The 16,539-nt window shown below is 40.3% G+C and overlaps 1 protein-coding gene across 1 annotated transcript in view; it reads right to left on the bottom strand.

The window, feature by feature from the left end:
• iqck (IQ motif containing K) overlaps nucleotides 1–16,539 on the bottom strand; it is a 41,655-nt gene that overhangs the window by 1,961 nt on the left and 23,155 nt on the right. The window contains exons 8-9 of the mRNA XM_061884908.1: nucleotides 12,409–12,520; nucleotides 327–545 (exon numbers count right to left, since the gene is read on the bottom strand). Coding sequence (XP_061740892.1) covers nucleotides 331–545; nucleotides 12,409–12,520 — 327 coding nt within the window. The 3' untranslated portion in view covers nucleotides 327–330. The remainder of the gene's footprint in view (nucleotides 1–326; nucleotides 546–12,408; nucleotides 12,521–16,539) is intronic.

Raw genomic sequence — 16,539 nt, 5'->3', positions numbered from 1 at the left:
GGCCAGCATGACATCGATGTATACGAGAAATGAACAGCCTTGAAAAACGCTAAAAGAATTGACTAGACACAGTTTATGTTGTCGAACATAGTTGTGAATTAAGTGAATCATATTTATATAGCGCTTTTCTCTAGTGACTCAAAGCGCTTTTACATAGTGAAACCCAGTATCTAAGTTACATTTAAACCAGTGTGGGTGGCACCTGGAGCAGGTGGGTAAAGTGTCTTGCCCAAGGACACAACAGCAGTGACTATGATGGCGGTAGTGGGGATCGAACCTGGAACCCTCAAGTTGCTGGCACGGCCACTTTACAAACAGAGCTATACCTAGTTAAGATGGTGCATGTGACCTGGACGGTGACGCCATGTTGATCATCTCATCCACGGTATAAAGACCGGGCTTCAGACGCTCAATGCCGTCCGGGGTCATTCGGTCTTTGGCCGTGCTCTGTGGGGTGGGAGAAACCACTTGGACGCACACGTCGGAATTTTCTGAGTTTTCCGAAGTTTGAGCGCTTTCAGAATCGTCCGACATGACCGAACCCACTGTAGACAAACAGAACAAGGAAAATGTGTTAGTATTTCCAATGGCAGGTTCATGCAAATAAGACTAGAAAATAAACAGCATGAGTTTATGCATTCGGTTGTGGCCCCTAACATTTCTACTGTACTCCTAAATATTTGTCAAAACATGCACCCATACTGGTTTGCATGTGCTTTTATTTTTTTGACAAACACACTACAAACCCCGTTTCCATATGAGTTGGGAAATTGTGTTAGATGTAGATATAAACGGAATACAATGATTTGCAAATCCTTTTCAACTCATATTCAGTTGAATATGCTACAAAGACAACATATTTGATGTTCAAACTGATAAACATTTTTTTTTTTGCAAAAAATCGTTAACTTTAGAATTTGATGCCAGCAACACATGACAAAGAAGTTGGGAAAGGTGGCAATAAATACTGATAAAGTTGAGGAATGCTTATCAAACACTTATTTGGAACATCCCACAGGTGTGCAGGCTAATTGGGAACAGGTGAGTGCCATGATAAGGAATAAAAGCAGTTTCCATGAAACGCTAAGTAATTCACAAACAAGGATGGGGTGAGGGTCACCAATTGGTAAGTAAATTGTCGAACAGTTTTAGAACAACATTTCTCAACGAGCTATTGCAAGGAATTTAGGGATTTTACCATTTACGGTCCGTAAAATCATCCAAAAGTTCAGAGAATCTGGAGAAATCACTGCACGTAAGCGATGTTATTACGGACTTTTGATCCCTTAGGCGGTACTGCATCAAAAACCGACATCAGTGTGTATTGGATATCACCACATGGGCTCAGGAACACTTCATAAAACCACTGTCAGTAACTACAGTTGGTCACTACACCTGTAAGGGGAAGTTAAAACTCTACTATGCAAAGCCATACCCATTTATCAACAATATCCTGAAACGCCGCCGGCTTCGTTGGGCCTGAGCTCACCTAAGATGGACTGATGCAAAGTGGAAAGGTGTTCTGTGGTCTGACGAGTCCACATTTCAAATAATATTTGGAAACAGAGGACATGGTGTCCTCCAGAACAAAGAGGAAAATAACCATTCGGATTGTTATAGGCGCAAAGTTCAAAAGCCAGCATCAGTGATGGTATGGGGGTGCATTAGTGCCCAAGGCATGGGTAACTTACACATCTGTGAAGGCACCATTAATGCTGAAAGGTACATACAGGTTTTGGAGCAACATATGCTGTCATCCAAGCAACGTTATCATAGACGCCCCTGCTTATTTCACCAAGACAAGTGTTACAACAGCGAGGCTTCGTAAAAAAACATTGCGGGTACTTTCCTGCCCCGCCTGCAGTCCAGACCTGTTGAACAATGAAAATGTGTGGCGCATTATGAAGCGTAAAATACGACAGCGGTGACCCCGGACTGTTGAACGATTGAAGCTCTACATAAAACAAGAATGGGAAAGAATTCCAATTTCAAAGCTTCAGCAATTAGCTTCAACAATTAGTTTCCTCATTTCCCAAACATTTATTGAGTGATGTTGAAAGAAAAGGTGATATAACACAGTGGTGAACATGCCCTTTCCCAACTACTTTGGCACGTGTTGCACCCATGAAATTCTAAGTTATTTATTATTTGCAAAAAAAATTAAGTTTATGAGTTTGAACATCAAATATCTTGTCTTTGTAGTGCATCCAATTGAATATGGGTTGCAAAGGATTTGCAAATCATTGCATTTTGTTTATATTTACATCTAACACAATTTCCCAACTCATATGGAAACAGGGTTTGTACATTGTGGTGCATTTGTTGTGTCCTTAAATTTCTCACACAGCTCAATGCACTTCACCAAATAAACAAGCACGTGTATGTCAAATTTCAGCAAGATGGATTGAAAAACGGGCAGTAAGGTGGCGCAGTAAGAAGAGCCTCGGTTCAATTCCTAGGTTTGGTGTCTTTCTGTGTGGAGTTTGCATGTTCTTCTCGTAACTGCGTGGGTTCTCACCAGCTACTCCGGCTGCCTCCCACCTCCAAGCACATGCACCTGGGGATAGGCTGTTTGAGAACATTATATTGGCCCGAGTGTGTGAATGTGTTTATGTATGTTGTGTGTCTTGTGTTGACCTTGCGCCCCTTCCACCCGAGTGCAGCTGGGATAGACTCCAGCGCCTCCTGCGACCACGAAAGGGACAAGCGGTAAAAAATGGATTGCTGGATGGATTGAAAAACATTGCCGCCATGAAGATCTTTGCAGGGACATGGGCAGGATTTAGCAACAAAGTGTCCATAAGTCATATATGGAGCATCACAAATACATATGTTCAATCTTATATTTAAATTTGCAAAAAATTTATTTTTTACAATGTATTTCTATGAGATATAAAGCATTATATTTTGTAATAAATACACTATTTCCCAAGAGCATATATAGGAGGTGTCCTTGTGCCTGCTGGAGCACCTTAGCAACATACTCCCAAAAATGTTGAGTCCTCCTGCAAAACATTCCACAAAAATTGCTGACAAACGTGCTGTATTGCCTCCACATCTGAGGCACATTACACATTAAATTTTTGAAAGAAAAAAAAAATACATAACTTTTTTTTTTTACATTAGGAAAACATTACTAATGAAGATAACATGTTAACACATGTGGTTAATCACAAAAATATTGCATTAATAATAATAATCAGTCATAATAATTGAAAAATATGTTTTTATATTTATTTTATTATATTAGAATAGATTAAATTAGGAAAACATGATTCATAAAAATTACATGTCAACACGTGATTAATCACCAAAAAATATTGTATTAATAATCACATATATACGCAGATTAATAAGGCAATTTATTTTGACTGTATATGCTCCTTTGCCTCAAGCGCAGATTTGACCTAAAATGCTTTGTGAGTTGTTATATAGTCAGTGATCAGGGCAATACACATGTCAAATTTTACTCCAAAATAAAAACTGCTGCCAAGTCTTGATCAAATAAATGATGTGCATCCAAGTAAAACATTTAAACCATGCTTCAGTATGACATTCTGACAAGAACATTGCATTTGTGTTGAGGTAAGAGGAAAAGTTCATTGTCAACAGTGAGTGTCACATTTATCCTGTAGTGTCTTCAATTTAGCTAAACTAATCATACTGCCCCAGGTCATGTCAAATTGTATTTATTCAGTGACACTTCTCTGTATATTTGTGATTTTTTTTCTTTTTTTTTCTTTCAGTCAGTTCATGTGATTCTCTATGTGCTTGTGGTGAAGAGGAAGGCAGTACAATGCTACCCACTGTGACTGAAATGTAGGACAGGATGGAGGGGGAGTATTCTTATTTTATTTTATTCTATTATTATTTTAAAAAATTGAGTGTGTGTTTTCTCAGTACCTGAATTATTAGTTCCCTATCAAATGAATAAATAAATATGTATATTAAAAAAACTATTGCATTTGTGATCTCTTTAAAAATGTGTTTAAACTTAATAAACTGTAAATAATTCAAATATAAAAGTGTAATTAATGATTTTGTTTTTTTAAATCAATCCTTATACAGCACTAATTAGAATATTTAATATTTCTAATTTATGGAAACTTAAAATAACTGACTCAATATGTAAGTTTCCCCACAAAAAATGATGCTGTCTATTGATTTTTAGTTTTAATCCAATTGATCCCATTTTTACATTTGGATTAATCATGATTAATCACAGTAGATTATATGCTTATATAAACATATACTAAAAATACCCAATATTTTGACCCAAATGCAATTTTATTATCAAAATGTTGAACATATTTTAAATGTTTTACTGAAATGAACGTCATTTACATTATATTGCCAAAAGTATTTGGCCACTGGCCTTGACTCACATATGAACTTGAAGTGCCATCCATTCCTAACCCATAGGGTTCAATATGATGTCGGTCCACCTTTTGCAGCTATTACAGCTTCAACTCTTCTGGAAAGGCTGTCCACAAGGTTGCGGAGTGCGTTTATAGAAATTTTCCACCATTCTTCCCAAAGCGCATTGGTGAGGTCACACAGTGAGGTTGGTCGAGAAGGCCTGGCTCTCAGTCTCTGTTCTAATTCATCCCAAAGGTGTTCTATCAATGTCAGGTCAGGACTCTGTGCAGGCCAGTCAAGTTCATCCACACTAGACTATGTCATCCATTGTCTTTATGGACCTTGCTTTGTGCACTGGTGCACAGTCATGTTGGAAGATGAAGGGGCCCAAACTCTGCTCCAAGTGTGAAACTCCACAACCCTTTGGACAGCCTTCCCAGAAGAGTTGAAGCTGTAATAGCTGCAAAAGATGGACTGACATCCGATTGAACCCTATGGGTTAGGAATGGGAAGGCACTTCAAGTTCATATGTGACTTAAGGCAGGTGGCCAAATACGTTTGGCAATATAGTGTATATGCTCCAAACGTGCTGACAGTTTTATATAAAGTCATGTTAGGGTGTATTTTGAAGTGAATTTGCCAGTGAGCACAGCAGTCGGAGTTTCTTCACTCATCCTTGCACTGACGCATGCAATGACACGGTCACTGACCGTATAACCCGCGCCGCCTTTCGGGTAACCATCCGCGGTTAGTATAAAGGAGCATGTGCAACTATAAATGAATTATGCAATAATATTTTGTGATTAATTGGTTAACTTGTTATTTTTGCCAGCCTTAAACATGTTCCACATTGTGGTTGTATCCTACGGAGCCCCTAAAGGGACATGGAGGGAAAAAAATGTTTTGCCAGATCACGTAAAAGGTTTTTTCCTTTGTCAGTGAATCCGAAGTATAAAGCAGACACAGCAATGGTGAACCAGAAGTGAAACAGACAAAGCGATGGAGGAGCCTAACCATCATCCGTGGGAGAAGTTTATTGATTTCTGGTTTTAGTATTGGCCTAACATATAAAGACATCAAATCCGTTCTTGCATGGAGACATGGCTTTGACATCTGAAAAGAATACTCAGCGAGAGGGGGCTTTCTCGTCATAATGAGAACTGTGATCTTGCGGTCCTGGTTGAATGAATAAATATCATTTTAGACCCGCTCGACATCCACTGCTTTCGGTCAACATATGCGGTCCTCTCCAAGGTTTCTCATAGTCATCATTGTCATTGTCACCGACGTCCCACTGGGGTGAGTTTTCCTTGCCCTTATGTGGGCTCTACCGAGGATGTCATTGTGGTTTGTGTTGTGGTTTGTGCAGCCCTTTGAGACAATAGTGATTCAGGGCTGTATAAATAAACATTGATTGATTGATAAGCAACAAAAGGCAGTACTCTGGCCAGCTTCACGGGTACCGGTGGATGTACGCTAAATGTAGAGAACATCGACTACAAAACCTCCAAGGTTGCAACTGACATATTATGGTCCCACAACAGAGCACCAATGATGGGTAGGCTCCCGCATGCTCCCGCCCCTCCATCGCTGTCTGTTTCACTTTCGGTTCACCATCGCTGTGTCTGTTTTACTTCCGGTTTACTGACATAGGAAAAAAAAACTTTCGCGAGATTTCGCAAAAAGCAGTGCGAGAACTCGCAAAACATTTTTTCTCCCTCCATGTCCCTTTAGGACAGGGGTCTCAAACTCAATTCACCTGGGGGCCACTGGATGCAGAGTCAGGGTGAGGCTGGGCCACAAGAAAATATTTCTTTAAAAAAAAAATTGCATACTCCTCAGCATGTCGTTCTAGTTGTGACGTTTCAAATTGTATCCCTTGTGCACCGCAACTTTCTCAGTGCAAATAAGACACGTCAGGGTGCCCCAGTGCTCAACAAAGAAATATTGCATCTCCCACTTTTCCTTGAATTGTCTTTGCACATCATAAACCTTTCTCTTCACTGCAGGCTTTGAAAAAAACCTGTTTGGGATTGTGGAATATATTTGTATTTAGCCAACGCACGGAGAATAATGTTATTTCTGCAATGTGTGTCGTTCCGCTTTTCCTCCCTACAGCGCGGCGGTCGGCAGATAATAGCCGGAAAAGTACCGTGACAGCGAGCGCAAAAAAGTGACAGCTCCCGGAAGGTTATCCAGCGTATATATGTAGCGTTCATCCGTGTGAGGCAATGCAAATTAAACAATAAAGAAGACAAATAACGGTTTGCATTGGTCCAGGTTATCGGGGAATGTTACTACTGACGGACATGTGTCGCGGTGTGACTGCAGCCAGGCCATGGCAGCCATGGCAACATCTTTGTCGGTTTCATTTATTTGCTGCTTTTCCACTAATGTAAGGGTAGGCAACCCAGAACGTTTAAAAAGCCATTTTGGACCCAAATAACAACGCTATCAAGCACCATTTATATAAAACTTGCGGGCTTCACTAACATTAAACTTTCATATTAGGTGGGGGCCGCAAAATTAACATCTCACGGGCCGCGTGTCTGAGACCCCTGCTTTAGGGGCTCGGTTGTATCCCTCCCTGATTTGGGGTACATTATCATAAATGTAATTTTGTAATTTTTTTTTATTTAATATTAAAACATTAACTATTCATTATGTATTTACATGTTTTTCCTTGCCCTGATGCGGGATCTGAACAGAGGATGTCGTTGTGGCTTGTGCAGCCGTTTGAGACACTTGTGATTAAGGGCTATATAAATAAACTGATTGATTGATTGAATTAACTAACTAAAATATGTGGGAATTCTACTAATTATGTGTAGCACTTTTGTTTGAAATCATACTAAATTCTCCATCAAAAGATGCCTAACATCTAGTGTTCAACATGTCCAAGTGGAGTTTGATCATGTGATTCATGAGCTGCTCCCGACAGCAGCACCTGTCCTCTGATCCTTGACCTTGCGACCCAAAAGTATCGGTGCGCGGCCTCTCCGGTTCACTTATTGTTTTTCGACCTGACTAATAATATGTGGCATGGAGGCTTGCTGGGGTAGAATGCGCATGCAGCTGTTGCCAGATCAACTTCAAGAGCGAGCGTACAGTCAAGAAGGGAGTGTTCCGGAGACAAGTCCATCTTTTATGCATCAAAAAACAACACTGGAATCAAACACCCTGATGTGCTTATATGCTGATTCATCAGTGATTGTGTTGTTGTGGTAGTTTGGAGGGAGGCAGGGGGGGACAGCAGACAACCAGTCACTGAAGCCCCCTGTTAGAATGTCAGGTCAGCAACCGGTGTGTAGTGCGGAATGTGTGGGAGCTGAAAAAAGCGGCGTTTACTGTCAGGCACCCAGTGTGGCTGTTTGACATTACCATAACATGCCCGCTCACATATACAGTATACCAGTATAGATTTACTGAGACGTACTTAGCAATAGACAATGTAGTTTGTATAGCAGTAGTCAAATTACTATTCAATGAAAATGAGTCATTATTGCCCACAATAGCCAGCAACACACGAGTATAGAAATATAGTTGCCTTCAATCAAGGATGGTGGTGCTTGCATCAAAGTCTATGAGCGCATGAGTGCTGCCGGCGCTTGGGAGATGTGGTTCATTGAGAGAAGCATTCATTTAAAATGCGTGACATTGTGACAATGCCTTGCCTTGGGATTCTTTGAACTGGAGTTGGACTGATATAAAGAAGTTGTGCATGAAACAAGCTCAGATATGACTGCATGCCTACAGTCACCAAAAACTAGCAAATGGCATTTTGCAGTGTTGAGGCAGCACTTCACACGTTACAAGACCTCTTGCATCGAGTCTGGAAAACAGAGACGAAGAAACGAAACAAACAGACATACGTAGCAATTTATCGATGAGCGCAACCTTATTAAGTTAATTTTCATTTTTTCATTTGATGGATTGACGTATTGACTAATGGCAAAGTCCTACAACTGTGTTACATTATTTAATGCCTATGGATATTGCATTTAAAGTTAAAGTACCACTGTTAGTCACACAAACACTAGGTGTGGTGAAATATTTTATGATTCGTGGCCCAAATCATGTTTTGTTATTTTCTGTTAGTTTTGGACTCCCTCAGTTTCTGTTTTTGTGCACCCTTGAGTTTGTTTTTGTTTTGGTTGTTCATTATTTCCACCCGTCTTTGATTGGTGTTTGGGACGCTCACCTGTTTCCCGAGCACTAATCAGAGGCATTATTTAAGCCTGCCTTTGCCGGTCAGTCGGTCTGGCTTCATTGTTTACTACACGCAACCGGATTGCTCGTCTACTAGTCTATGCTAAGTGGTAGCCTTAGTGCGATTGGCACGTTGTTCCTTCGGCTTGTTTTCTGTTTAGGTACTTCTTTGATTTTCAAACAATAAATCATGTTCCTACCCGGACGTCCTGTCCGGAGTGGTCCGTCTGCATCCCGAAGGAACAAACCCTGCAGTAAGCTGCGACGACCGCCCCCACCGCCAACCCCTCCCCTCCCGCACCCTGCCGTAACAGAAATCACCCTCTGGATTTGACCCATCCCCTTGTTCCACCCCCCGGGAGGTGAGGGGAGTAGTGAGCAGCAGCGGTGGCCACGCTCGGGAATCATTTTGGTGATTTAACCCCCAATTCTAACCCTTGATGCTGAGTGCCAAGCAGGGAGTGAATGGGTCCCACTTTTATAGTCTTTGGTATGACTCGGCCGGGGTTTGAACTCACAACCTACCAATCCCAGGGCGGCACTCTAAACACAAGGCCACTGAGCCATTTAACACTTTTTATTGCCATTAAAAGGGGAACTGCACTTTATTTTATTTTATTTTATTTTGCCTAATGTTTACAATCATGAGTGGCAAGAACACCCGTTTTTATTTTTTTTGGTGGTGAGGGGGTTAAAGATGATTAAAAAAAAACGCTTGGAAGATGCGGCTAATGGGAGTCACCATTGTAACCTTCAAAGCCTTCTAAAACTACTTCAAAACCCTCCTTTAATGGGAGTCACCATTGTAACCTTCTAAGCCTTCTAAAACTACTTCAAAACCCTCCATTATCGTTTTTTATACACCCTGCAAGTCTATATATAGTGTAGTCGCAGACACGTTCCTAACATTATGCAATATGTACAATATTTACCGTATTTTGGTCTTTTTAATCATTGGGATGGATTTTTTTACCGCATAGTTTCTATGTGTCCTACTCCCGAAGAGAAACATGAGTGTTTTGTAATCTTAGCAGATTCGATAACCAACAACAAAGACGACTATTTTTGGACAAATGAGGATTCACAATTTTATCTTTTTGAAGCTAAATATACGGAGGAAGAACGACTGCTTCTAGAAGCCAGCACGAAGGAAGGGTGAGACGTTGGATCAGACGGAAGTCCAGACATGGAGGTGAAAGTCTCTTGAAGATGCAAAATGTGGAATTTGAAGCCAAGCTGTTTCGACATAAATGGAGTGCTTACCCAAATAAACCAGAAAAAGTGTCCCCGCTCAGCTGGACCATCAAATGAGTCACACTTTATATTGACCATGATACACACAGCATGTCGTGTGTATCTTGACAAAACAGCATACGTTGTCTGGCTAGCTATGTACAAACAAAACATGAAATGTGGGATAATGCTTTCTGGATATTTTAATATTATTGTTTATGTTTTTCAGTCATTACAGATTGGTGTCTTATCCCATTGTGTTGTGCATTACAAGCTTAAACGCGTTTCGTGCTGACGTAGAAACAAGCTTATATCTTGCCATAGTTAGCTTTTACGGCTAACAACGAAGCACGCCGATGTGTTACAACATAGAAAATAGTTTTTTAGTGTTGGCTCTTCCAATAACAATGTCACTACAGCTTGGTTATTATACAAATTACAGAATGTAAAAGTATTGTTGGTGATTTAGAGATATAATTTATTGTTCTCATTAGCTGCATTGCTAGCAATCAAGAACAAACTTTTGTCTCCTTGTCTCTCATCAAATCAAATCAAATCCACTTTATTTATAAAGTACATTTAAAATTTAACACAGAGGTAGCCAAAGTGCTGTACAATGGGCAGGTTAAAAGATAATACGAGGACAGAGCAGACAACACAACACAAACACAACATGATAAAAAATAAATAAATAAAACATAAAAACAGGTTCACAACAGGTGTATAATGGGGCGCCATTGCAGGATGGATATTACTCAGTATTAAAAGCCAAGGAATAAAAGTATGTTTTTAAGAGAGATTTAAAAACAGAAAGTGAGGAGGCTTGTCTAACACTCAGATGTAGGTCGTTCCAGAGCTTGGGAGCAGCAGAGGCGAAGGCTCTGTCACCTCTAAGCTTCAGCCTTGTGTCAGGGACCGTCAGTAGCAGCTGATCGGTTGATCTTAGGGATCGAGTGGGGCAGTAAGGCTGAAAGAGGTCGGACAGATATGTTGGCGCGATGTTGTCTAGACATTTAACAGCAAATAGAAGTTTAAAATTGATTCGATAACGCAGAGGGAGCCAGTGAAGGGACGCTAATATAGGGGTGATGTGCTCACGTCTGCGGGTCTGTGTTAGCAAAACGAGCAGCAGAGTTCTGCACGAGTTGCAGGCGGGCGAGGGAGGCCTGGCTAATGCCGACACACAGGGCATTGCAGTAGTCTAAACGATTCGAGATAAAGGCATGAATTAATTTCTCGAGATCATGTCCTGACAGAAGCGGTTTCACTTTCACTATTTGGCGTATTTGATAAAAGCTTTTTTGAACGACGCTGCTGATTTGTTTTTCGAATTTAAAATCTGAGTCGAACTTTACCCCCAGGTTTGGGACACAGTCGCTGAGATACGGGGTCAGAGTGCCGAGGTCAACGTTGGGTGAGGGAGAGCGACTTGGACCGAACAACATAACTTCTGTTTTGTCTTCATTTAGACTCAGGAAGTTTGCTGAAAGCCAGGCTATGATGTCGTGCAGGCATTTAATGAGACATTGAACTGTGTTATTTTGTGCCATGGGAAAGTAAATCTGGCGATCATTGGCATAAAAATGAAATGCAATACCATATTTCCTAAAAATAAAACCAAGGGGGAGAAGGTAAAGCGCAAATAGGATTGGGGCAAGGATTGAGCCCTGGGGGGCCCCGTGTGGTAGAGGAGCTGTGGAAGACATAAAACTGTCTATTTTTACACAAAAACTCCTGTCTGCAAGGTACAACCGGAACCAGTTAAAGGCCGCGCCCTTAATACCCACACAGTTCTCAAGACGAGTGATTAAGGTGGCGTGGTCGACGGTGTCGAAAGCAGCAGACAGATCTTAAAGCACCAATCTCATGGTTGTGAACGATAGGCAAAATTCCCCCCAAAAAGTGCAGTCCCCTTTAAGGCCTAATTTTTGTAAAATCCACTAAATGATTAATGATTTTTACTGCTCCGCGGAAACCATGATATTGCTGCACAAGCTGTACACTGACTACTCTAAACTATATCCAAGTTTCACTTTTATACTATTGTCCCTTGAAAAGGTGTACTGTCATAAAAAAAAGGTTGCTTTTATGAGATAATGTAAGTCAAATGATTTTCCTTGGATCGTGTGTGTACATGCAAGTGTGCGTGTGTATGTGTGTGCGCGTTTGTGTGTGTACAAGGACAAGGTTAATTTCTCTCCCAAGTTCAGACTCACACACACACGCACACATTGATCCTAGTAATTTGTCTCGGACAAAATGCCACCATAAGGAAAATCTTCCCCACAATAAAGCTGGGCTGTGTTGCACCACAAAGACAGAAAGACAAGAGCACACACAAATGCATAGACCCAGCCCCCATCCTCCCACAAAACCCTGGTAGCCCTACAGACATATCCTCTCTTCTTCACGTGTCTTTCTCTATTGTTCTCATTCCTCCATGCCACTACTCCAAGCATCCTTCCGAATTTCAAGCGCAGTCGAGATGAATATTGCATTCCAGAGTGTACAGTACAGTGTTTTATAGTCATAGACTTCTATAGACTGTATGGTAAAATACAGTAAAAACACATTAAGTGACATTGCATTTTTATTCATTATTCTCACCTCGCTTCTCAACCCGGGCCCAGAATTCCTTGACAGAGTTGGGAATGTCGCGAGTTTCCCTCAGGTTCGTTTGCCACTGCCGCAGCTCCTGCACATAAGGCTCTGCTCTGACCTGTATAATATAGAAACACATATTCTAAAATGGACGGCAAATACAGTACATTTATCACCAGACATTAAACAGGATCAGAACTTTCATGTTCAGTTATTTTATCGTTTGATGTATTTGTGCTGAAAGATTTGTCGGATTTCTTACAAAAGGAGAGAGGCCGTACGCAACCCGAGTGTCCCTGGTTCAAATCCCACCTAGTACCAACCTCGTTACGTCCGTTGTGTCCTGAGCAAGACACTTCACCCTTGCTCCTGATGGGTGCTGGTTAGCGCCTTGCATGGCAGCTCCCTCCATCAGTGTGTGAATGTGTGTGTGAATGGGTAAATGTGGAAGTAGTGTCAAAGCGCTTTGAGTACCTTGAAGGTAGAAAAGCGCTATACAAGTACAACCCATTTATCATTATTGTATGACATTGTGGGCTACATTAAACAAAGCTATGCAGAAAATATTTTTTGGTTTTTTTGTTTTTAAGTTTTTGTTTTAATATTTTGATACTTGTCAAACAAATCTGGCAATTACTAAATATATTTGCAGGCCGACATAAAAAAAAAATTGAGGTTTTCATTTATTTTCTATTTTCATATTGTGGCTGTACTGAACATTGATGTTTGTTTTGTATATGAAATTTGGTATCATACTGTTGTTGAAATAAAGTTCTGAAAGGATAAAACAGCTTACAAATAAAACCAATTGAAGGATATTCCATAAAAAAAGGCCTCTGTGTAATTAAATGCAATTAAGTTCAATTAAAATTTGTCACTGTGATGTGAGGAGAGAGAGAGAGAACCTAATACACATTATCAATATCGCATTTATTTATATCACTTTTTGTCCAATTTTTACCGCATATTTAGTCTGCTTTCTTACCACGTCTTGCACTGTAATTAGTAGAATATATAAATTGTGGGCTTTGGATTTATTTGGGAAAATGACTGTTGACAAAAATTGTAATAAAAAAATCCTAAATATTAAGAAGACAACAATTAAACAAACTGTTACATTAAAAATACATACAAATATAACATCCATCCATCAATCCATTTTGTGAAGTGAAGTGAATTATATTTATAAAGCGCTTTTACATAGTGAAACCCAAAATCTAAGTTACATTTAAACCAGTCTGGGTGGCACTGGGTGCAGGTGGGTAAAGTGTCTTGCCCAAGGACACAACGGCTGTGACTAGGATGGCGGGAGCGGGGATCGAACCTGGAACCCTCAAGTTGCTGGCACAGCCACTCTACCAACCGAGCTACATTGCTCTACCGCTTGTCCATAAGCAACAAATTCAAAAAAATTTGAATTACATTCAATCTTAAAACTACAAACAACGTAATGCAAATCTGACATTGGGTGATTTGTGACGGTATGTTCTTATGTACATTTAGTACACTTCCCATACAATGTAATGCACTTTATAGTAATTAGTAGACTATTGCAAGGCCTCATTTTTGAAAATGAATGTTGAAAATATTTTTCAAACAACAATCAATTAAAACAGAATCATCTGGTTCAGATGAGACAAAGATTGAACTCTTTGGCATGAATGCCAGGCATCATGTTTGGAGGAATTCAGGCACCACTCATTACCAGGTCAATACCATCCCCACAGTGAGGCATGATTGTGGCAGCGTCATGCTGTGGGAATGTATTTCAGTGCCAGGAACTGGAACATTTTTCAAGATAGAGGGAAAGATTCATCTTTTTGTAACATTTAATGAAAGACATGAATCAGTGAGCTAGTCCTGAACATGAAATATTGCTTATTTTGAGTATTTGAGTAGCCTCTGTCGTGTTTTTGTAGGGGTGAAAATCACCATATAATCCACATACAGCTGTGCATTTACACCCATACAGACATAAAACAGTAATGTAAAATGAAAGCAAACTTACATACTTATGTACACGCAGTGTTAGCAGATCACACGCAACCCACCAACTCAGAGTGCACACTGTTTTATTTTCTGCACACACTATTTAGAGCGTGGTATTTGGATCCTGGTAAATCAGGCCCTTGTTTTTTTATACAGACATACTTATGGCTGACTCTGTGCAATGGTGAGTCCGGAAGCCAAACTGTATTGGATGTAATGCTGTTAATGTGTAGAAACATGGGGAAATAACTACAAAAGTGAACTTCATTCATTAATAACAGTGTTACAAAAATGATCAGTTAGAATGATACATAATGTTGGATATAGAGATTCATTGAATCAAAAATACTGAAATTCCACGACATGGTGATTTTGCAAACAGCTAAAATTATACACAAAGCACACTATAATCTGCTACCCAAGAATGTACACACATTCTTCTCAACAACAGAGGAGAAATATCATCTTAGAGAAACATTTAATTTAAAACATATTGTACGCACGTACAACACTTAAGACCTTCAGGACCAGTATGTGGAATTTAATTTATGGAATGGATTAAGCAAATAAATCAAACAATGTACTAATATGATCCACTTCAAGAAACTCCTTAAACTTAAAGTGTTTACAAAGTACAAAGAAGAAGAACCATGATAAAGATTCTGAATTTATTTCATCCATCTATCCATTTTCAAGATAATCTTACTCATCTCACCATTTAAAATATAACTTACTTCACTAATTATTATTTATTTATTTTTTATTGTTATTTCTTATGGAGTATATTGTGAATAATTTGAGAACAATAAGTCCATCCATTATCTACCGCTTATTCCCTTTCGGGGTCGCGGGGGGCGCTGGCGCCTATCTCAGCTACAATGGGGCGGAAGGCGGGGTACACCCTGGACAAGTCGTGAACAGCCGTTTTAGCAACTGCTATGTAAAGGAAAAGGGGTAGGATTAAATAAGCTCTGCTTCTTCCAACTCCTTTTCGAACATGTTGAACAGAGAAACTGGAAATTGTGATGTATCATGTTGTATGCACGCATGTTCCAAATAAACTCAAACTCAAAACGTTATTGAGATGTTCTACTAACTGCTTAACCACCTTTTTTTCAACAATTACTCTCTGTTACTTCAACAATAACTGCAGTTACTTGAATACAGTGCAGTAGGCACAGGATGGTTGTTTACTGACAACAATAATCCACTTAGACTTTCCCCCTAAAAAGCCCCACTTTGCTGTCATCATGCAGCCTTTTGTTTGCTGCAAAGCTGCCTGGGAATGAACTAAACTCGGAGTCTGGCCTTCATGCACATCCATTCACCCTGCCATTCTGCCTGCATGTCAACTTTTCGCTGACTCATGCTTTTGCCATTCAAGTGGTTGAGCGCGACCTTTCGGCAGGAAATAAGACGCCAAAATGATTCATTTTTAATAGCTTGTAAAGGAAACTATGGGCTACAGGAGGTCCTGCGTGCATTTTGACATATTTTTCTGGTTGCGCGTGGCTGCACGTGGGTCTTCTATTCAAACCATTCATGTATGGCGGCAAGCTACTCACTCAGCCGGAAACACAGACCTACTTCTGCTGTTGACTCCACAGCAAACTGGGTGACAGCCAGTGTGTGTGTGTGTGTGTGTGTGTGTGTGTGTGTGTGTGTGTGACTTTCAGCTCTTTTAGCTTACGTCAAGTGAAATCAGCACTCAAGCTGCCCTACTTTTTTGGACAACAAAATAGTGCAAGAGGAGCTACCGCAGTAAATTTTGCTCACTTTCTATTGATTAAAGAAGAACATGGTATCATTTTAACTTGAAACATATCAGAATGCAACCAAAATTTCGAACAAATATGCCTCAATTAACTTCTCATCAAGGGTAGCACTGTGGAAGAGGGGTTAGTGCATCTGCCTCACGATACGAAGGTCCTGAGCAGGTTTGGGTTCAATCCCAGGCTCGGGATCTTTCTGTGTGGAGTTTGCATGTTCTCCCCGTGACTGCGTGGGTTCCCTCCGGGTATTCCAGCTTCCTCCCACCTCCAAAAACATGCACCTGGGGATAGGTTGATTGGCCACACTAAATTGGCCCTAGTGTGTGAATGTGAGTGTGAATGTTGTCTGTCTATCTGTGTTGGCCCTGCGATGAGG

This window comes from Nerophis ophidion, linkage group LG23, assembly GCF_033978795.1.
Source record: "Nerophis ophidion isolate RoL-2023_Sa linkage group LG23, RoL_Noph_v1.0, whole genome shotgun sequence".
NCBI lineage: Eukaryota > Metazoa > Chordata > Actinopteri > Syngnathiformes > Syngnathidae > Nerophis > Nerophis ophidion.
The sequence above is the reverse complement of the archived record's forward strand: the minus strand, read 5'-3'. Positions and strand labels throughout refer to the sequence as shown.